The sequence below is a fragment of the Coturnix japonica genome, chromosome 7, assembly GCF_054131305.1.
Source record: "Coturnix japonica strain WE chromosome 7, WE-NBRP24, whole genome shotgun sequence".
NCBI classification, from domain to species: Eukaryota; Metazoa; Chordata; class Aves; order Galliformes; family Phasianidae; genus Coturnix; species Coturnix japonica.
Genome location: NC_140669.1, coordinates 28,296,815 through 28,321,086, shown reverse-complemented (window position 1 = coordinate 28,321,086; position 24,272 = coordinate 28,296,815). Strand labels below are relative to the sequence as shown.

General features: G+C 39.8%; 2 protein-coding genes across 3 annotated transcripts in view; both read right to left on the bottom strand.

The window, feature by feature from the left end:
* The window catches only part of FAM171B (family with sequence similarity 171 member B), a 34,538-nt gene extending 19,881 nt beyond the window's left edge, over positions 1 to 14,657 (bottom strand). The window contains exon 1 of one of the 2 annotated variants that reach the window (XM_015867883.3): positions 14,416 to 14,657. In XM_015867883.3, coding sequence (XP_015723369.3) covers positions 14,416 to 14,566 — 151 coding nt within the window. In that variant the 5' untranslated portion in view covers positions 14,567 to 14,657. Of the gene's footprint in view, positions 1 to 11,544; positions 11,713 to 14,415 lie in introns of those variants that run through there. The other variant, XM_085553589.1, reaches the window with a different exon arrangement.
* A 2,997-nt stretch (positions 14,658 to 17,654) lies between these two features.
* ITGAV (integrin subunit alpha V) overlaps positions 17,655 to 24,272 on the bottom strand; it is a 45,238-nt gene continuing 38,620 nt past the window's right edge. The window contains exons 29-30 of the mRNA XM_015867881.3: positions 23,467 to 23,589; positions 17,655 to 23,086 (exon numbers count right to left, since the gene is read on the bottom strand). Coding sequence (XP_015723367.2) covers positions 22,991 to 23,086; positions 23,467 to 23,589 — 219 coding nt within the window. The 3' untranslated portion in view covers positions 17,655 to 22,990. The remainder of the gene's footprint in view (positions 23,087 to 23,466; positions 23,590 to 24,272) is intronic.

Sequence of the window (24,272 nt, the reverse complement as noted above, 5' to 3'; positions counted from 1 at the left end):
CACAAGAAGACCAGATGACACCTTTCGAAACAAGTGCACGTTTGCCTTGAAGAGCTGAGCAAAGCAGCAAAGAGGGAGAGTGACATATGTATCTACTGTTATCTCTAACATCAACATTTCAGCTCTGCCTGCTCATTCATTACTCTGAAAATCAGACTTATTAGTTCTCCGTTTGCAATGCTGCCCACTTTTCTTTGAGGACATCTACTCAGTCTCCTTCATTCCATCCTGGGGCTGTTTGGGGGAGAACTCCGCATCATATTTCAGTCTGTGAGACTATGGAGAAAGAACTTCACTTCTTCTAAGAAGGCTTTTTACAAGTTCCATCAGCTTTAAAAGAAGTGACAATTATATAACATCACATGCATTGAATCAAGCCCGCCAGAATGTGCACTTCAAATGGAGAGCACAAATCTAGCAGACTGAACAGCTACATGGGGCTGCCCGTGGCAAATTAGCACAAGTCCAAAACAAGCATAAAGGTCCAAGGTGAACTGGTAGGTCAGAGACTAATTAGTCATTTAGGTCAAAATTGACCCAAAACCCAGTTTTATCTTAGAATAAAACTCTACCAAATAAGATGGAAAATCTGATGATGTACTTAAACAAAAAAACCTTTTTTTAAAGCTAGGTATTTTACAGATAGAAATAGGGTCTACTTAGCTTCTAAAAGAGATTTTTGCTGAAAAGAAGTAACAAAGCCATTGCACCACTTAAGGAATAGACCTGGTTCTCAGTTATACATCCTAACTTCTTTACAGCAAAGTTATTTGAATAGTTAGCACCATAACTTCACATAACAATGAGCACTGAATACCTACTGATGCTTTTACAAAAAAAAAAATGTTCTCCACTGAAGGAATTTACCAACCACAAATTTGGTTTCACTTAAAAACAGAATAATTCTTTATTCTCCCTTTCCACCAACATCTTTTTTTTTTGTTTGTTTTAACATTTTATAGGCACGCATGTGCATACACAAACAGAAATCTTCAGCCAAAAAGATGAAAGGAGCGTTCATTACTGCTCGGGGCAGGGATTCTGTGTGTGCGCTTCTGTTTGCATGCTTTGTTTTTCAAGCAGGAGGTCAAGAGGATGACATGGCTTCCTGAATGGAAATGTTGCCCTCAAATGGATTTCAAATTATGCCTCGTCAGTGCTCAGACACTGATGCAGTTCCCAAAATACTAAGCAGTCATTAGGTCAGCATCAATCAGTGAACTCCTCTCCCTACAGCTTATTGGAACTGGTGACTCCAAATTCAGAAGGAACTTGGAAAAAAAAAAAAAAAAAAAGACATTTATCAACACTAAGAGCCAACATCCTACACACTGGCACACTTGAGTTATCATATTTTGATAGAGGATATAACTGCCTAATGTGGGGAAATACTGCAAAGAATTGAAAGACCTTCGAGAAACCCCAGTATTTATCACATAGACATGCTGTATCAATCCAGCTACTTTATTGCATGATACACACCTATACAAACATAGATTGCGGGCTTACCTTGACTTCACATCAAAAGAAAAATTACCACGTATCAAACACAAAAGCTTTCGGTGCTTGTTATCATTGCACTAGATTTTACATATGATTTCCTAGTTTATATAAAACTTTGTAACATATGAAATGTATTACATGTTACCCAATATGGTATTTTACTGAATGTGTTTCAGCACTGAAGAGAAGGCAAGCAGTAACTTGTAGATAAAAAAAATACAGCTTACAGGACTAACACCAAAGCAGACCTAACAAAAAATTTTAAACGTTAATAAAAATTAACTACTTCAATGCCATCATCTGGACACAGAGTGAGAAATCTGTGCTATTGCATAGGTAAATTATCGTGTTGTCTGCTTCCATTTTCATCTGTTGTACACAAGAGTGGCCTTATTAATTACTTAAAAAAGAAGATATCAGTTGTGAGGGTTGATAAAAGTAATACCACTGAAAATGGTTATACTTCCAACCAAGATCTCAGACCAAACACATCACTATACTGATCAAGAGCACAGTATTCATTCCATAGTTGTTGACAAGAACCAAATATTGACAAAACCAAGCCCCCAGAAAATCTATAAAATAAACCAGATCTTTACAGGCTGCATCTTCCACAATTACTAATGCACAATCAATAAACACCTTCCAGGAATGATCATAGTTGTTAAAGCCATGCAAGAATGTCATCAGGCTAATCCATAAAGCTGCAAACAAATCACTGATCTATCTAATGGGAGTATATCCCCAAACAGTTTCAATCACAAATATTAATGAACATAAAGCAAAAGAAAACAAGTACTTACTTTAAAGATTTTTACTAGCTATCTGAGCACGAGCTATGAAATTCAGAATTAAAATCAGCTACACAATTTGTATGTGATTGGTTTATTTCTGTATGATTTCAACACTTCTACTGCACTGGGAGCTCAATTAAAAAATGCACTGCGCTCATATGGAAAATAGCTGAATGTTCCTTCCTCCCTGCTGCCAGATGCCTTCTCCATTCAACCTACATACTGTAATCAGGATGTTTCAGCACTCAAGACTGAACACGTTAGCTCACAGAAATAAGGCAGAATTCTCATATCAAATTGTATTTCATCCAATCTGCTGCATTGGTATACTTGCTTAACTAATAATAATTTCAGTAACATTCAAAATATACACACACTAGTGATGCTGCCACGATGACAATTACCATAGCAACTTAGCATTTTTATTGGCTGCTATTTAGTTGCATCAGCCAGTCTGGCTGTTAGGAGGGTGGTTACTATGGAAGCTGGTAATTCACCTCCTGGAGCAAAGCAGATGGGCAGACACGACAAATTGCTGCGGTCTGCAGAGCTTCACTTGCTTAGGATTAATTTCTTCATTTTAAGTCCCTCATTCCATAATCTTACCTAGGGAAGACATACGATGAATAAAAACCAACATAAAAATCTTCAAACACACATCAAATAAAGAAAAGACCGTGAGTGGAAGAGATTTAAATGAACGAGCAAATGCCAGGAATAACTCCCAACACCTTCAGAACAGAGCACAGCATCACATAAAGATTAGAAGCTACTGTTGGGTTTCCGATCTCAGTTATGATAGTAAATCTGCGATGCTCTTCTCTCATTTCTTGAATGACTGCCTGTACCATTTACCTTGCATCAGAATCAAGGGAATGACAAGGATGGAATATTACAATCGCAATTCCTTTCACGGTATTGAGCAGAAACCGCAGAAAGAAACATGAAATTCCACATGACAGCTTCTTTCAACTATGATGCCTAAAATACCCACACTACATTTTATACACAGAAATAAAAAAACAAAAAACTAAAATCCACCAGCAGATGCCCACTGGATGATAAGCGAACACCATTTATTTCCCACTCCTGAGATGGACAATCAAACCCCTATTACATAAAAATTCATTCAGCACCATCTCTTTGGTGAAATAATATCATTTCCTACAGAAAATTTCCAGTCATTTGTTCATCCCACCCCTTAATGGTCCACATACATGGACAGGCAGAGGATATTCTGGTATCCTCAAAGCATTGCCTTACTCGAACCTCGTAAATTAGGGGCCAGATTTAACTCAAGTATTTATTAGCTGTGGCTAGTAAGAACTAGCTGGTAAAAGACCTGTACAAGTTCAAGCACCCCCTTAATTTGACACAGAACAAAAAAAAACATGCACAGGAAAACAAAACAAAACAAAACCTTCTTCAAACATGACTCTTAATGCCCTAAAGGTATGAACTTAAGACAGATATGCCTGTACAAACTCACAGCAGAACAGCATAACCTACAAGCCAGTAGCTGAAACATCATTTCACTGATGCTTTTAATGATATCAATCAATAACGCACTGGTCACCTCTCTTGGCTGAAAACATTTCTCTTCCCTAAAAGCTGCAAGATCACACACAGATCTTATTCTCCTTGGAGAAAGATATTTGCTCTGTTCATCTTTTCTTAAGGGAAGAGGTATCCTAGCCCCTCAGTAAGCAGAAGGCCCCTCTGCAGAGATGCATATGGAGAAAATACCAGGTTCACAAGCCAGTGTTTCCCCACTGAAGTCCAGTCCACACAGGAGATGAGTTTAAGGCAGTAGATAGGAAATGCATATCACAACAACAAAACGAGGACCCAATAACCTGCTCTCTCTTCATACACAAGTACTAATAAAGCTGAATAATAATAATCTATGAACTGAATTATTAAGTACCACAGCAATAACTATGATACTTCTAGAAATATTTTGCAGATGATGCCAATGATTAATGGTTTGTTATTATTACTTTCATAAAGTGAAATTTCAAGACGCAATAGCTCCCAAATCAGATCACCTATAAAGCTGCGACAGCCCCCACAATATATCTCGAAAGCTGTAATCAAGTGCCCACAATAACACACCGCTTCTACACACAGTGATGCCACCCAGCTAAGGGGTGATCTTGAGTGCACGAACAATGCCACCGTCACTACTTGGAATCATTATCGCCTCACCACAGCTCAGCACAGGATAAAGCGCTCCAGGGCCCAGCTTAGGGACAGCTGTTTGAGATGGACGTGCAATTATCTGCCCCCCAGCTGCGTCCCCAGCACAAACACCAAGAGACAAACAAGTTCTCGTTGCACAGCAAGCAGCCGAATTCCTGCAGGGAGTAACTGGAGAACAACTTAGCACCATGGAAACCACTCCAAGATGATGAAAAGGGTTTTATCGACACCAAGACTAAAAATGGGACATGAAGTTCTGCGTTCTCCCCCAGACACTCAGATCCACCCAGCATCTGTGACACGGGGCCAGCTTTTGCAAGGCTGACAAAGCTCCAACTTCACAGGGGGAAATGGATCCACTTAGTCCTTTCTGAGGCTATCCGTCCCATGAAATTAAAATCAATGAATAGGAAACACTAGGGTAGGTTTTCCATGTTGAGCTTAGAAAAAGAAGGAAATGAGAAAGAATCTGACAACTAACGAAAAAGCAAACAGACACTACGATCTTTTGCCCAACTCCAAAAAACCATGCAATATTCTCACCAATATTCTGCCTGGGTCTCTGTTTCACTCAATGTCATTACAGAATGTTCTCAGTGTTTGTGGTATATAATCCAAAGAAAATCTCTCCAGTGAGAGTATACATTTTCTCCCTTACTTCCACAAACAATGAATTAAGCTCCTGCTATATTTATTACAGAGCGTAATTTGTTATTAACAGCTTCTACTGTTCCTAATGCCCTCAAATGATGTTCTGCATTCACCCAGCATAAAAATACTCATTTCTCCTGGCCAGCCACTTCATGAAAGATGTCAGAAAAGAAAAAATATTTTCTAGAAAGCCATTAAACAGCTTTTCTTAATTCCATTAACGTCTATAACAGTTCAAAGGGGCAAGCATCACCTCATTCATTCCAGCACAGTGCCCTGTATCTTCCGATGCCTTAACGCCTCTGATGTTTTTCCCAGCTCAGCTCACATTACTGCAGGCAAAGAATCACAGGCAAATTCTCAACCAGCTTTACAACATCATCAAAAATTACTTACAGGAGAACATTCCAATTAGCTGCATTTTTGAACATTGCCTATATAAGGCTATAAATAATGATTAATAATAAATAAATTTGGTGCCTTGCCAGATTTCACAACCCAAGAAATACTCCTCAGGAGGCAGGAAGGCCATGCTGTGCACTGTTATGGATTTCAATTGCCAACAGAGCATTTAGAAAACAGCCCCAATTCCTGCAGCCGAGGATGTAAACCCACCTTCTAATTTAATCACATTAGAAGAACCTACACCAAAAGTAAAATATATTGAAGAACACCCAAGGCATGCTGCATTGCATCAACAGCAGCATAGCAAGCAAAGTAGTTAAGTCCTTCTACTGCATCTAAAAACAGCATTTGTTAAAGCAACCCCCAAATGTTAAAAAAACAAAGAAACAAAGAAAAACTAAAAAAGCTATTCAGTAGAGGAGAAGCAAAACTAAGATGGTCAGGAGGCAGGAGCACAGGTCAACAAGGAGAGATTATGGGATTCTGGCTTGGCTACCCTCACAAAGAAAAGGCTTGAGGGCACCTAAACAAGCCTCCCTATAACTAAGGATTTACTAAGACGACAGCCTTATTATGGTTGTGGTGCATGGCAGGATTACGAGATACAGTCAGAGACCAAAGGAAAGGATCTTATTGGATGTGAGGCAACTCTTCTGCTCTCTGAGAATAAGAAACCTTTGCAATAATTTTCCCTGAGAGATTTCAGAATCCCTACTGTTGCAAGGCCAGACAGGAAAATGCCCCAAACCCCTGCTCTAAACTCAGCAACAATCCTGCTTTAAGCAGGAGGCTGGACACAGAAGAGCTCCTTGCACTTTACCCGAACACTTCATGCTTGCAAGTCTTCACAGTTAGATACTTCAGAAATCACAGCAAACACTGCAAAGGGAAAAACAAACAAACTCCAACAAAGAGCTAAGGTGGTTCAGCTGCTATTTAAAAACACTTACCAGGCCTGCCTGCTTATTTTAGGGGAACAGAAGCACCTGACAGTTTGCAGCTCAGAGCTTGATACAAATTGTACACAGACAAGGAAATGGGACAAAAAGATAAAATATACTTTGCATGATCTTACTGTAACTCACAGAAAACTGAAAACAGACAATGGTGATTCTGAAACAAAAAGCCTCCAGTGTGACTAACATAAGGACTGATTGGACCTACAGATAAAAAGATAAAATAACCTGCAGCTGCAAGCACACTCCAGTGGGAAAGCTCAACAACACAACGTAGGTTAAAAGAAGCCAACACAAAACTGGTGACAAATAGAACTGAAAGACAGGTTGACCACAGAAGAAGCAGATGAACTGCATAGCAGATTGACCACGTAGGAAGTTAAAAAGCTAGATCTAATTCTTGCCTGTAGAACAAGCTGTGTGCCTACAGGTCAGCACACCAATTTATCTGCCTACAACTCCGCTGCTCTCAGCCAAAGCACTCAAGCAAATGCTCAGACCCATGAACTGAAGCACAAACTAATCAGACCACAGTGTACAGACCTCACAGCTCTTTTGGGGCGCACTGCTTGTGTCGATAGTGCACTTAAATGTGAGTACACTGTTCGGCATCCTAATGGACATGGCTCAATATCTGCCTAACGCTCACCACGTTCAATATAAAAGGCACCACAGCTATTAATCCACCATTTGCAGGGAAATCTGCCATGGCAGGCAGGAGTTCACACAAGACTCATATCAAAGCATCTAAACCTGTCAAAATGGGAAAAATCTGAAGACAGAGGGTCTAAAAAGCTTTTCCTGCTCTCTAACCTACCCAGACCCACAATATATTTCCATGTCATTTCAGTAAAGGCCAGCTCTAGCCTCTCACACTGGTTTGACTGCACCTTCTTAGCCAGCACTATCAAGAGTAGATGCAGAATGCTTAAGTGAGGAGGGTCCTGTGAAGGGCCCAGCAGGGGGATCTGACCCTGTATCCTAAGGTCTTATTCTCACATTGAAACAGGTAACAATAGTGCCCTGAAGTCTGACCATTTCTGCCTTTCAAATACCGGAGACACTGCCTAGGCCCACACTGTAAAGCTTAATTACAGCCTGGAGGAAAAAGAAAGAAACACCAGATACTGAAGGGGAAGGAGTAACAACAGAAAGGGAGCATGACAGGATTCAGGTCTGCACTTGGTGTGCCTGAGGGGGCCTTAGGCATGCACAGACAGTAAGGAACTTCGCTCCCTAACCCTGCCAGCCACAGCAGGCAATGCAAAATGGCTCCAGGATTTACATCAGACAGGAACACACATTACTGTGGTCATGGAATGCATGAACAAAATAACCTGCAGAGCTGCAAGTAATCTGTTTATATGAATACATTATGAGCTACCAACCAAATGACAGCAGAATCATCTGGAAACTACCAGTCTGAGCAGCTGGTCAAACTCAGCAGGAAGAAGGAAAATCTTGTCATATCATCTCCAGGAATGACAACTGCTTACGCATTTCATAGCGCATGTTAGTTTGTTGCTTGACAGAACCACTGGTGTGGCACAGAATGCCGGGTTCTATCAAGGAAGCAGTGCTGAAGGCAATAGGAGAGCCTTTCACACAACACACTGTCTGCTGCTATCCACTCCTGGTCACAAGAGCTGGCTCGTGTAAAAGTTTGAAGGTGCCCTCTCCTCACAGGGGAAAAGCATCACATCTTGATCAACCTCTCTCCCAAACAGGGTAGTATATGCCAGATCATCTCTTCTTCATGGGTGAAGTGAATATGGTGAGGCCCATACAGGCATTACCTTCAATTGTGCCACAGTCCCCAATACAGCTTCGACAAACTGCATTTGGCCAGAGACCCAGAACCGACCTGGAATGCAACTGAAATGATGAGGCACAGACTGAGCAAAGTCTTCCTTACTAAACACCTGACTACGGGACAGAAGGTATGGCTAAAATTAATTCATTCCCTTGAGATTTTCACCCCTAAGTTCCCTAGCAGAGGTCATTTCATCAAACACTTCCACGTTGCTGACTGTGTAGCTATGCACATTCATATCCTCACATCAAACATGCTATCACAAGAATTTCAAGGCTCATGTTTCCTCTCCAGCAACAAGTGCAAAGCAGGAAGTGTAATAACCCCTCTGCAGCCTGATTGACAACATTTCCTGTAGATGCGTGGAAGATGTTGTTTAGAAGCAGGCATGAGGTGTGCTGAAATACTGCTGGCTATGCCCTGTCAAACCACATTACATAGAACAAGCTAGAACTGGTGATGGTTTCATCCAACAGGACACAGTAGGATAACTCAAAAGTGCACTAACCTCTACAGTGCAAAGGCCATTCCTAACCAATGGATCTGGGTGCTCTGATGACACACCGGATTGCTCTCAACCTCTAAATCTGGAATTAAATCAGCAGTAATACAGAGGACTCACTTGATCTATCACATCACACCTAAAATCCTCAATCATTACAGCAAGGTTCAGTGACAATAAAAAACATGCAGCTTTCTAGACAACATAGTAATTCCCTTTCTCTTTAAATGCCAAAAATAAGGTTCATTTTGAATAAGCTTTCCTCTCAGATCTTCGCCTTCAGAGGCTTCATCCACTCAGCTAGCTCACAGATGAAATGTACCACAGATCCCCAGCGACACACACAGGGGTTGTATCCCAGACCCTTCAACTGCCTTATTTTCAGCTGACAGCAACCGGGTGAATGCTTTTTACATATCAATTGGTCTTCGATGGCGCGTTGCCTGCCAACAGACTAAGAGAAGCTATGAAACTTAACAAAACAAAGAACTACAAACACTATCACTTGCAATCCAAAGCTTCCTGCCGTCACTGATGGCTCCCATTTCCTGTCATGTCTGTCAGGTGCAACCATGGATCCCATTTTCATGTATACTCAGCCCTGCCCTTCCTTCTCCCAGGTCTTGTTTTTTTTTTCCTTCATCAACTCAAGAGTCTTGAAAGCAAATTCTCTGAGCTCCAGAACATGACGCTGTGTAATATATGACAGATTTCACTAGAAACACAGGAGAGCTACCTACATGTTCACAACTCTTCAGTGCTTTCCTATTTATACCTACACATTTCTCCTAAGTTAGTTACCACTCGTCTCCTTTGTACTCAACCACAGAAAACTGCAAACACTTCCCTCTGCTATGGACCGAATGGCTCAAACTGCGAAACACACGGACAAATAAATGAAATTACCTTTTTTTTTTTTCATGACTCCATTCTGACTCAAACTACAGATGCTTTATCACCTCTCCGTGTCCTAATGCCCTTCCTTGTGTTCCGTCCTACTACTAAGCTTTAGAGCAGCACAGAAAGCTAAGTCACTTAAGACCATCAGGTCTAATAAATCAGGACAAGTTTAAGGCTTGCACTCTTCCCGTGCATTCTCAGCAGCAGAAAACTCAGCAGCAACTAAAAAGCCCTTCTCCAAGCTCCTGTCAAGGAGGTGCTGTTGGTTGAATGAATTCTTATTGCTGCTTGCACAAAACCATTTTGTTGGTGTGTATCTATAATACTTATGCAGTTCTTTTTGATAACAAATTATTTTTAACCATTTCGGAACTTAGTCTCTGCTACGTTTCAGGGGCTTCTTCGTATAAGAAACATACCGATTCCCAACGAACATTTACATCTGAAATAATATAAACCATAACAAAAAATCTCCTATGTCAAAAAAACAACTAGGTCCTCCACATCCAAATAAGAAACAATTAGTATAACGTAAATCATAAACTCTGATAACTTAAAAAATATATTATCTCCCCTCACACCAGTTGCATTCCAAAACCGACTGGGTAAGAAAAACATTTTCCTGGTTGTCTAAAACAATTAACCCCAGAGCTGATCAGAGCTCTCTAATTACAGAGCCCTGACTTTCAGAGCACAAAATCTCTTGTTAAGCTAGATGTTAGATGACTGCTCGATTTTCTTTTGAATAAGAATACTATACCATTTCCTATATAGTTTTTAGCACCTTGCTCGTTTTCTCAGGGTCTCTGCCTGCAATAGACGCCCTATAGCAGTGCTGCATTTATTCCTGTCCTATTAATCCCCTGCCCAGTGCCTAGAAGTGCAAGACACCCCAGCTTTGTTCCAACAAGCAACAAACCAGCAGTTCACACAGCACTGTATTATCAACAAAAAAACAAATGTGGATGACAATTTATTATCACTAACTCAAACCAGACTGACAGAACAAGCTATCAAAACCAAACGCAGCTCTGAATTCCTCAGTACCATCTATACAACATAAGGAAAAATACTTCACTACTGAAAACAAACACCCAAAGCAAAGATTAGAGAAGCAGCCAGTCACACTAGGCAACATCAGAAATATCTCTGTTAAGGCAACTTGAAAGAACCACACACAAAAAAAGCTACCTCCTCCTTGGAATATTGGAACAAGTAAGACAAAGAACTTCAGAAAAATTTTAGTGAGAAGTCCCACATCTAGAACACGGTTTCAAATTAGATAGCGACTTATCGGAGGCAAATAGATAATACTTGAGAAATGGGCAATACTGTGAACCCAAATGCACAGGCAGCACACAGACATAGCATCCACCATCCAGGGGGGCAAAAGTATCCTTTTCTTCAGAGATCCCCAGCATTTAAGCATTTCTCTTATCAGCCTGAACCAACAAAGCAGTCACCTGCTACCGCTTGCATTTCAACCGGCAAAAAAACCAAGCTGATCTTCTGTCACATACAAGGCCACATACCATTAAAAACTAAAAACAACAAAGGAATAGCAGAATAAGTACATTCCTTTTCCCTGAATTCTGTAACATAATGTAGATTGGAGATGATTTATATAAAGACAGAAGGCAAGGCAAGTCTTTCCTTGTTTATACTGGGATCTCAAAGGGCATGGCAAGTACCTATAGAGCAGAACATGCATTGATATGACATATACTGACGGACATGATAATTATTATTCTTCAACACAGCTCAAATCTAAATTAATGTTGGATTTGTTTGGGTTTTTTGTTTGTTTGTTTTTGATACCTTAATATGGTGCATGTCTTCCAATTTATTTACACACAATGTGATAGGTCCTACTTGCACAACGGCTGCTTTTCCCCCGGCATTGTTCATTCAGTACACATCAGATATGCCACAGAACCGAGGCAGTGAAGGCAATTAGGGGTCTCCGCTCAGTTCATTGCATAGAATCTGCATTATAAAGAGAATAAAAAACGCGACATATCCAGAATATCCATGCTTCTTAAACACTGACAACTGCAACCCCACAACACCTGCAAAGGATATGTATTGATACACATTAGCAAAGAAAAATAAATAACACTTGCCAGGATCAAAGCCGCCACTACAATTTACTGCCTCCTGAATCCTGCGCTCAAACCCACAGACCCCAGTGCTCAGTATTTGAAGCTCGCACTGACTTCGCTTTGATCACTGCTGCACGCCAGAGCCCAGATGTCTGAACTGACACACAGAAAATGAAAAAACTCCCTATGAATAACAAGGAATTAAGACAGTCTCTCCACTTTGGCAATCAGCAACTTTACCACAAAGGCTGGCTTTCTCTGCCAGAATACTTTCTTCTATACTTAAGAAGAATAGCTACATTCATTACATAGCACAAGTCAGACTAACTTCTTGAACCAAACCTCTCTTCTGCATGTTTTCAATGCCTGGCCTTTAGTACTTCATTATTTCTTCTGGCAGCAGAGGGTTTGTTGTTGTTTTTAAGGGAGAAGAAAAGAAGGAGAACAGAACAACTATTCAATCACGTGCAGCAGCCTCCTTGTCTCTCCACCTCCATGTTAGCAATACAGTGTGCACACCATCACCTTCATACACAGCTGTGCAGATGTGAGCATTTCTTCCCGAGCAGCATGTTAATTACGCTGGCAGAAGTTTGTTAAGCCAGGAGAGCATTGATCTGTAAAACTGCATAATTAGCACGGACTGAGCAGGGACATGGATACCGGAGTGTCAAACGAGAAAAGGTTGTGAACTCCAACCTCAGCTCTATGCCTTCTCTGTTTAGGAGGTTATGGCTCCTTTTCCCTTTCAACACTGCTATCACAAACAACCAGCATAAACCCAAACTCAGGTTTCTCCTCTTCCTCCTGCCTGCAGAGCCCCAGCGCAGAGCCTGCAGCTGCTGCAGGAGCAGCCTTTAAGAGCACAGCCCTTAGGGAACGCTCTGCTTCCAGGCTCCTGCGGGCACAGCAACAGCCATTTATCCTGCCTGCCTTTCAGCAGTAACCCCTCACGAGGAGAGCTCATTTGAGAGGGGGAGGGATACGAATATCTGATAAAGCCAGGTCCAGAGCCAAGCCACTGCTTTTTAAAATTTCAGATGCATCAAGATAACATAGATTACCTATAGTTCTTGACCGAGAAGGAATGCCACATGAAACACAGCAATGCTCAGCAGCTTTCATAGGAGGTTTCCTGACTGTGATAAGCTTGTTGCTTTTGAAGATAATCACCATAGGTTTTATCAATTTGTCATGAGAGAATAACACTGAGATGATTTAGACGGCCAGCCAATGAGTGACACAAAGCTGTAGCTGTGCTTATACACGACATAAACAACTGCCGAGGGGCAGCACAAATGACTGCTTCTAACACTTGTAAGGTGGGATTCGTTATGAAAGCTACATCCATTACCACCATTTCAGGACTTGCAAAACCATGAGACAGGGGGAAGCAAATAAAGCAAAGCAACAGTCACCCCACTGGGCACACAGCCCTGCAATGGCCACCACTGTGAACAAATGGCTTTAGGGTCAGCCTGGGTTCCACAGGGATTTTGGCAGCACTGATGGCAGTAAGGTCCTAGAGCTTCTCAAAACAAAATCGATCTGCAAGGGCAGAGAGAAGCAGCGAATCACAACAAACGGTCTTTTTTGCTAGTTTTGATGAGCCAAACGCTGGCTGCACAAGGTAGGAATGCTGACGGTGCCTTTTCACAGGGCTGATGCATGTTACATTTCTCTGAGAACAAGGAGTGCACCCAAATAAAGAGAAAAGAAATGGTTCAAAGGGAAAAGGCAGAACCAGCCCAGCACAGGCTTCCTCACAGTCCTACGGGTCAGGCCTTTCGACCTAAAGCGATTAAGGAAAGAAAAATCAAATGAAGGCATTTTAAAGCACATATCAAGCATGAGTTCAGATTTTACCCAATGTAGCTTCTTGCTTGCCACATTGAAGAAGTTAAAAGACCATAATTTGGGATCCTTTTCCTTTTCTCACTCTCCCTTTTCTCTTGTTTCCCAATTAACACACATACTTTGGTATGTACACGCTGCTGCAGTTCAGCAGGAATGCAAACCAACCACATGCCCAAAGCTAAGCACACTCTCCACCTTCTCGGAATCAGCTGGAAATAGAAACGCACACATGGCAGAGCCAAGCATATGCTTCACTGAAACCCCCAAACGGAGCCCGGGTGCTAAAAGCGCTTCAATAATTAATAATTCAATAATTAATAATGCCTGAAAGCACTCGGGGATCCTCCGCCGAAAGGCAATATGGCACGACAGACCTTAGCGTCCTCCTAACTCGAGCGGTTAATGCTTTAGAATGTATCCACAACCGCGACAATGAATGCTGAATGCCTCGCCTTAGTGCGGCTCTGCACGCGGATACAGCCGGCGGTGCCTCCCCACACGCCGCGGGGCAGCCGCGTTATCAAAGATGGATCCCGCTCCGCTCCGTTCTCGCATCCTCCGCGCAGGTACGATACAGCAGCACCGACACAGCCCCGCTCCGCCCGACCCTGCGCCACAGCCGCTTCCCTCCCCTCCTCCATTTTAACCTCTCGTAGAAACGGGGCTCCTCGGGGTCGCGTCCCCCGCGGAGGAACAGAACGGGAAGCGACGACAGATCCGGGGCCGTTACCTGAGGCCGGCGAAGGGCCGGGGGCTCCCCCCGGCAACGCCGCTCGCTCCGGCTGCGGGCGGGTGGCAGCGGAGGTCGTCGGCCGGCCCATTAGCAGCAGCATCAACAGCGCCAGGGGCAGGATGGAGAGCGGCCCGCGGGTCCCCGGCATGGCGGGCAGCCCGCGGGCAGCGGAGGAGCATCGCGGGCGAACACCGCACCGGGAGCACCGGCAACGAGCGGCCTCTGAGCCCGCCCCCTCTGATACGTGTCGGGGAGGGGCCGCCCGGCGGGGCGGTGCTGGGGCTGTGAGGGTGTGAGAGGCAGGTGCTGAAGTTTTTCCATGTGCTGCTGCAGTAATAAGCAAGTTTATTCAGAAGGTACAAAGCTGCTTGGAAATTTACTTCCTTTTAAAATTAACAAATTAATTAATTAATTAATTAAATTAACAAATAGCCAAGCAATGGTCTTTATTTTAAACAGCCAAGCTGTAGTGTTAACACCTCAGAAGATTTCTTCTATGTAGAAAAAAAGGAATACAACAGAATTAGAAGCTGTGGAAAAATATATACTTTTTCCATAGGTTACAGTGTGTTTATTCTGGGGATTTTTTTATTAACTCTAACAAAAAGTGATAAGTTTTTCTTTTAATTTATTGTCACACTGTACAGTATAACATGGATGTTCAATTGGCGTTAACTGCATAGATTCCTGTCTGTCACTGAAAATACAATTTTGTTACAGTTGCTGAGTGTTTGCTAGAAAACATGTCTTCAGCCACTCGTGCCTTACAGGCAAACTGTGCGGTGATGGGAAAGCTTACCACCTCTTCATTAGGTAAGATTCATATTTTCTTCATATTAGTTTGAGTACGTCGGTCTTCCTCTTCATCAACCCCGAAAAATACATTATAAGGAAACTCTTCTGAAGAGATCCCAACTTGAACAAAGCAAAAGTGCTTTGCTCAAAAATGCTCACAAAAAGATCACTTGCTCAGCGCCCATTTACCCAGGTCACATCCTCTGAGCAAGTTTCCTATTCAACCTTTTATCCGGACAAAGAAAAGGGGCCTGATGCTGCACAGCCTATGCTACAGTTCAATTCACTTATGAATCCACGTGCCATCCTATGTTCAGAGAGAGGAAGGAGATCAACAGAAAGCTCACTAAATGCTTTAAGCAGTTTGTCTCCTTAGTTAAATAATGTCTGATGAAGGGTGTGTGGTATTGGGTGAGCTTGGATCGAGTAGATGTTCATTTCCAAGAATCCGGGCGCTTAGAAAAATATAGATCATGTTTGGTTGATGATGGATGGTCTAACCTCCTACTTGCAGATGCAACATTTTGAATTGATGTTGATGGTGTATATAAGCATAATTAATCCTTATGAAGTTCTGAAATAAATCCATTCAGCACATGTTAAGAGATAATGTTGTTGAAAAACATTTCACAAAAGAAAGTATCATATGAATATTTGGTGCTGGTACTGCACTTAGATAAACTGCTGAAAAGGCGCTTGCATACCCTGGAGAGTACAAATAACATGAAGTTCAGAAAACAGGAAAAAACACAATCAAGTTTACAATTTCTTATCCATGTTTTCTTGAATTATTAAAAAACAAAACAACAACAAAAAACAAGTTTTAAGTCATTTATTTCACTCACCTTCCTGAGTGTTTATTTGAGGTACTAGGTCCTGCAGAAACTTCTGCACTCTGCGAAAACTGGTCTCATAATTAATAAAATAGGAATAGATTACAAGATATAAACACATCGTTAACTACCGAAGCAATGTAACATGGCATCTGGTAATATTTTGTCAGAGACTGATAAGCCTGTACAAAGGAACACAAAGTGTGAACATGAATGTGTAATGGAAATAAGAAGTAGACATGGTCTGCATGTGAAATAGTACAAACATGGTATGTCTTTCTAGCTTCTAACATTTGAAGGTCTATGTTAAACATTTGGGCCCTACTGCTAAGTCCACCTGTGAATTGAGATAATGGCTCAGCAACCAAGACAATGATGGTTTATCTGAAAGACACAGTAAAACAGATACCTGAAGATACCTTGAGTGACTATGGCCTTCTGACAGCAGTAATCTTAACTCTTTGTAAGCATTTTATACAAATACTCAAAAGTCTCAGTTTTCACCACATTCTTGAATTAATTGAACAGGTAATCTTAAAATGCATTTATATATGCTCATACTTATTAATCTACCAGTAACTTAAAACCAAAGAACATGCGAAGCAATAAAACTTACTTGGAGATAGCAGCATTCTGTTGATATGATAACATGAAGACATGGACCATCATGTTCGTTAAGGTGGTTATGGCGTAAGATCAAAGGATGTTGAAAAAACATTCTCCATTCCCATGCTGCTGTACCGATACAGCTCTTGTCATTATTTTCTTAATCCTGCATTGTTTTAGAACTGATAAACGGGTACAGCAGTCACTGTGCTGATAACTAACTGAAGCTATCCAAAACTAGGCCTGCATCGACTGCACCTTGTATTGAAAGAACACTCGGAAGCTTGTTTTGATTATTGCCATAATGTTTTGTACATGCTTCAACTGCAGCTACTGTAAAGGCACAGAGCACTGTTAATTAAAACATCACGACCAGTTTTTCATTAATTTCAGTGCCCTCCTTACCCTCATTCCCTTTAGGCCAACAAAATCTCTACCTACAATCCAGCTAACCCAGTTTTGGATATTTTCAAGTGCTCACTAATTCCAACGTTTATTTCTGAAAACTAAGTGGGCAATCAATGAAAACTATAAGTGTATAACTTCATCATGACACCAAGTATTTACCATCTCCCCACTCAAAAGAAGGATCATCTATTAGACTGCAATCCTAAAATAAGATTAGCATAAGAACACAACAACAGTGTCAACAAAAAACAATACTTAAGAGAAGTTTCCTGTTTTCTACAATGACGCGACAGCTACAAAATCTAAGTTGCTTTCAGTACATGGAAATTTCTTTGAGAAAGTTGGTTTTTTTTTTTTTTACTGTTATGACAAAATTCTTCCTGAAGAGATGCTCATTTCTGCTTGTGATGATGAATTCTTTTGACTAGAGATTAACCTGCACTGTTTTAGCTAAAAATGTAGGCATTATTGAAGTATAACCATTTCATGGTTAGTACATAACCATGTTTGTAAACATATACTACGAAATAATTTAAGGTACATTAAATTATTATTTTTTTAATAATCTAGAAAAGACAAATGTAGGAAGCCATGTTATTTGAGAGGTATTTTATTCCAAAAATTCTTAACAAAATCAATTCAAAATACATTTTTTCAAACAGGTTATCCAACAATGTTTTGAAATTGAATACACGTATAGAAAAATACAACCTAATAAAATCAATTTTCAATTAAGATGAAAAGAATGCATTGAAAAGTAAACCATAGCTTAATAGCTATTTTTGTTATCAGTACAAAATTACTGTGCTGTAATACTAACGTTTTTTGCAAGGTTCATAATTTAATAAAAATAAGGTGACTTCAAATGTATATTGCTCTCTTTAAATGTACCGAACACCTTGGAAACAAGTTCATAGTTACTGAAAATATTTCCATTCATTAAAAACATTTACTACATAACTAAAAAACCCAAAATGCAGCAGTCTCATTAGTATGTTAATTTTCTGCCTGTGCAAACAATGCTATAATGATTTACTGCACGAGCAAAAACTCAACGCACAAATTCTATTACCAAAAAATATAATGTTACATTTTCAACATATTTATATCATAGCAAATACCAGTTGCCTTCCTGGACTAGAAAGGGCCACCTAAACCTAAAAACATCTTTTGAAGATGTCTTTGAAGCTTTTGAAATGCTACATCAGTTCTTCTTTTACTTTAAAAAAGCCAAGGGTCAAGTTACTCAGTCTTAATGAAGCGTATCTGGAGAGGTCACTGCATGTAATGCTAAGTTCCTTGGGTTATTTTACTGCAACCTTCTACACAATGGAAATAAAGAGACCAACATTCTATAAAACAGCAGTAGCACTACAGACTCGAATCCATTACTGTACAGTCTCTAGTCATGTTTTCAACAGTGGATTTAGATAATATTGTACCAATTTGCAAAAATTCAACAATCAGCAATAGATACAGTTTAGAATATACAATGTGTTTCACCCAATGTGGGTGATCAACATCTCCTTGCACCACCCATTAACCATGTCATTTCATCACACTAGTTTTGTTGAAGTTTTTAAACATGCTGACCACTGCAAGCCATCCAATGCTACATCCCTTCCTAGACAAATAAAACCCGACAACTTGGCAGTGTTTCGATCATGGTATATTGCACTTAGGAATTAGAAGCTAAAGATTCGGTACCCAAGAGCTCAGATCCCACTTCCATCACTGTGAATCACTAGAGGTCAGCATGGAATCATGCTCCCACATGAGCCATTGGTTTGTAATAAGAGGCCACTGTCACTACTTACGGGTTCATCCCATCACTCGAGTAAGCTAACAAACTCTCCCTATACTGTAATGCTCATCTGTGGTCTGCCAATTACTTTTTATTATGGACTTCCATTTTCATTTCAAAAATTCCTTTATTTTTTCTTCCTCATTAACTGTCAACAACATGGAATGCAGAGAGTGTAACTGAAAGGCAGCTGCAGTCAATGTCAGGTTTTCTGACATTTCGCTGGATAGGCCTTACCAGAGACCTAAGGGAAAAATAAAAAAACCTAACTGCATTTTCACCAGTGTGATGTTGCTCCATTGTTGACTGGGACGGTATGGGATGAATACTGTAGGGCCTATGGATAACCATCAGCAAAGTTCAGTGTCGCAGAAAATTTAAGTGCAACAGGACTCCTTAGGAGAACCAAAAATATGCTGATTACAGCTTAAATGATTTTTAAATACCCATCAGAGTCTAGCTAAATTACTACTTAAGCACAGACACGCATTTGGAAACAAATAAACAAGTCTTTGCTTGGAATAAACGGGTTATAGTTTGATGAGCATTGTATGAATCCAAGATCCATATGTCAATCAACCTGTAACAATGGGACAAGTGAAATGATTAACTTGGTACTAACAACTGTCAGCAACTCTCAAATATTTCATTTTCGGTTAAGCAATGTCTACCTTTGCAGTCATGCTTAAACAGAAGCTACCTCCACTTGGTAGTGTTTCTTGAAAGCAACAACCTATGAGTTACCATCTTCCTTTATCATTTTCTAAACATACTCAAATGTTATACCAGACAATATTCATTTTTGAATCTAAGTCACCTTCCATTATGCATCATGAGATACTGCAAAAATTGTAAACTGGAGCAGTTATAGAATTTCATCTTTCACTGTAACAGATAGAGCACTTGAAAATGTTCTTACTGGTGAAATAATTACATAATTGCTGATATTATATACATAAAAATGATGCTTATAAAATGTAACTCTGTCAAAAGAAGGCTAAATCAATTACCTGATGCTGTCTTTGTGTTTGCTTTCTTGTTTCTAAATGCGTGCAGTATGCATCTTATTTGCATTGGTTTTGACTAGAGGGCATTCATTTCATTCCAAAAAACAGTTTTTAAGTTTATGTAAAATTTTTATCAACTCTCAAAAATATGTGCTATACTAATATAGTGATGCCTGTGCACCACTGTTAAGTTTTTAGCGACACAAGTGCATCTATAATTTCTTTAATTACACTACCAAATCTGAAACGCAAAAATCAAAGACCCTTTGTACAATCCTTCAGAAAAGTGATCTGTTCAAACCCCTCCTGAAAGAATAACATCAATTTGAAGTGATTTCAAGATGTTATATCTATCCCTACTTACGCTCAGCAAGTTAACTGTATGCTCTATTCATGTATGCTATTTTTCTTTCTTTAACCAATCAAACTGGAAATTAGAGGATGTGAGAAAAGTAACTAAATGCATTTACTCTCAAATAGAATATCAGAAAATAAAAATCACTTAAATAAGTCTTCTGTGTAACTTCAGCACATGGAAGAAACTCCATACAATAGATGTACCAACAATATGTACCTCTTTATCTTAAAGAACAGCAAATTTTCCAGTTGCCACAGTATAATAGAGGCATAGTTAGCACTGACATTAACAGGGCTACAAAATGCCTTGCATGTAACCTTCAGAGACCGTGTTTTATTATATTGTTGATTTTTTTCTCCTCATCTCCTAATAGTGCCTGGACACACAAGTAGTCTAATAAAATTTCAAGTCAACTTGATATGTGTATGTAAGAAAGAAATACACAAGAATTAGAGTTATCGATCTGTCTGGCAGTCCCAAAAGGCTCTTAACCTACTAAGATTAAGACTAGGGAAAACAGTCTTGTTGAACATAGATTGATGAGGTGTGAGAAACACAAGCCGCTGTAAATAACTACAGTTGTGTTTTATAAAAGTCACATTTTGAGGCCAGGATCAAACCTGACTTCCAATTCCTTACTATAGTACTAGTAACAATACTAGAAACAAATGCAAAAGAAAGACCTTGTTAACAAGGAAAACCTGAAAATTCACTGAAAACAGGATTTCAACCCTATATTCTTTCAAATAAACTAATTAGATCTAAATAACTAGTTTAAAATGAAAACATATATAATGGAAAAACACACAAGACAAGATGTGATATACAAACTGGCCCTCACAGTCTTTTTGACATCTTCCTTAATGACTCAAATGCCATCACTGTCTGGAGACTAAAAATGGACTCAACAATGAAAGCCCTTTGTGAATTACATATCTCAGAAAGGAGGGAGAAATGAGAGTCAATTCAAACTTTGCATTTCAGGTAATTCTGGGTTTACTGGGCATAGACGCATTTATTGGTGAGATGCACTTGTGAATGAAAACCAAAAATTATGATTTTTTGTCTAAGAACTTGTCACACAGAAATGACATCAGTATAACTAGAGTAGGAATGTTTCTTTATGTGGCTGCATTCTTTTTCAGAGCAAAGAAAAAACAAATCTCATAAGGCATCTTTATACCAGTTTAAGTACATCTACTGTAAGATTTGGGCAACACAGCTACATATGTCAACCAAGTGCCTGCTTAATTTGGACTTAATGAAATGCATACAGATGTTTTGTTTGCTCTCATAAGTACGTGATGCATCACTTTACTGGACCAATAATAAGAGAACTGAGCTAAGAGAAACAGTGAACAGCAGCTTGAACCCACTCACATTTTTGTATGTGTATAAACCAGTAGTCTCTCTTCTGGCAATGAAATGTATCAAACATAATAAAAAATATTTTGTGCAATCAGCTGTACAATGAACGAATGATTTGGAACAAGCCAACTCAATGTTCTCTTTTAAAACCCTTTCACTTTGCCAGCTGTACTGTACTTTGTCTGATCACTACTCTCTTAGGGTAGGTGAAAGTGAGGCTAAAGTACTGATGTATGTATACTAAATGTATTTGCATGGCACATAGTGTAGTATAAACCACTCCTGTTATCACTATATATATATACATACATATATATATATATGTGTGTGTGTGTGTGTGTGTGTGTGTGTAGTCAACAATGGAATATGAGAATTATTAACAACTTCTCCGGGGCACATCAGGTAAACTGTTACTCAGGTAACCAATCTCCATTGCTTTGCCAGAAACTATAACTCAGCCCAAGTACCATACAGATGCAGACTTCAAACCCTGCAGAGGTTTGATCTTTGGAGAAAGGTTTTCTCATCAGACATGTCTGTGGGTAGCCATGGTCCAAGATCTTGTCCCTGGTCATTACTAAAAGGCAACATACTGCCACGACACTATGGGACACATGGACCTCGCTGCATAGAAATACATAACAAAATCTTTGGATCTTGACCTGAATATTTTCACTAGGATCCAGAAAGGAAGTACATCATCTCCAGCCCTCTACCCCTCCCTTAATGTAGGGTCAACCCCTTTCGTAAGGGACCTAAGGCCTGGAGAACATCATCTGTAATATCTAGAGGGAAGACTCAAGACAGGAGAGCAGTCCAGACTGTACAGCAGGTATCACACGCATGTGATTCCACTGAATAATCTTTTTTGTACTTTCTGAGCAAGAGGGAAGTTCCAAGCAGAGTTAATGAGTCAAGGAATATTGTTTCGTAAAACAAGCCATGGTCATTTTTGTGCAACTAGCTTTCAAGAGCACGTAAATCATCTGTAGTGTACAAAAACAAGTATCTATTGAAACGAAATGTAATCTTTCAAGTATCTACAGAAGCTGTTGGCTTCAGCTGTACAAGAGGAGTCTGTGTAGTAGTTGATACCCAGTCTGTCAGCTAAAAACATGTCTCCTACATCCCAATAAGCAAACTCATAGCACTGTATTTTACTTAAGGGTTTTCACACGCAAATCAGTGCAGCAACGTTAGTCACACATACAGACATGATTAATAGAACAAGAAGGATTTAAATATATTGCTCTTATTTAAGTGTGTGCTGATTTCTCCTGATACCGTCATCCTTGCAGTCACAAGTGTTTTTCTCCTTAGGGGGGAAACTTGTATTTGAAACTAAGATGTAGGCATTTTAAAGTTTCATAATGTCTTACAGATAAAACTCTGCTTAAGCTTCTGATGTTCCTTCCCCATTCTCATGTGGTTGCAGCTGTTCTCTTTCTTGTTCTTCTTGAGGTGGTCTAACACGTTTGAAAAAGCCCATCTGTATTCAGAAAACAATCAAGAAATTGAACAGTGTGATTTGAAAACACACACAGACTTTTTTTCTTTCTGCTTCTTTAACAACAGATTTGAGCTGATCAATTATAGTCATTTCCCACCACTCACTTTCACTTGATTTTTTGACCTCTAAGGCCAATAAAAACCAGACACAGACATCAAACTGATCACTTCAGCACAACCACAGACATTCTCTGTTTATTATTCAACTTCTTCTTGACAAAGCAGTCTTCATGGCTAACTAACAAATTAACACATTTAGGCCACTGGAAAACAAGCTATTTCTGCAAGTTGCCACTACTATTTGAAGTAATACACCACTAGTACTGAAAACAACCCCAAAGTAAGCAATACTGTACTTACCCTGTACATAACGAGCACTAGAACAGCCAAGAGCAATAATCCTGCTAGGACAGCTAAAATTATAACCCACACTGGCACAGGCATAGGCTGTGGTTGAATGCCCCATGTAATATTAGTAGTAACCTAGTAGAAAAACACAATATAACACATTTTGCACAACAGGTGAATTGTGAATTCATTCCATGCATTTTAAGTACTGCTTATCTGGTTTCTATTGTAATTAAAGTAATCTTAATCCAGCACAAATTAACTTTTCACTCCAATGTGAATAAGCAGCCATAGAATTATCACAAAAAGGTTTCTGTGACCCAAATTAAATAGGATTTTCAAGAACTGTTTGGGTTGGGTTTTTTTTTCCCCTTCAGTCAGTGATACCATGGCAACATGTGTTCCATAATGCTTGGGGATTCTCAGTACAACTGCAAGGTTTCGGAAATACTTTAAAAATTAAAGAAAAATTCTTCAGTGCTTTTCTGTTCTTCCCCTTCAAAGGTAAAATGCCTTAAAATTCCTTGGCAGGGGGGATTCAACTCCAGAAGTTCTAGGTGTTAAAAAGCAGTTAATAAATGTCATTGGGAAATACACTCCAAAATAAACCATCAGGATCCTTTTTCAGTCCCTTTTTAGATCTTTAACACTATAATGCCAACCAAAAACTTATTCTGGCAGCAAAATTGAGTGATCTATATCTTTCTTCCTGTTTGCGCCTTGTCTCCTTTCTCATTAGACCTCTCTAGGGCACAAATGGTCTTCAGTTTCACACATTATAATATGGTCGAAGCCCAATACTCAGACTTTAAGTGCTA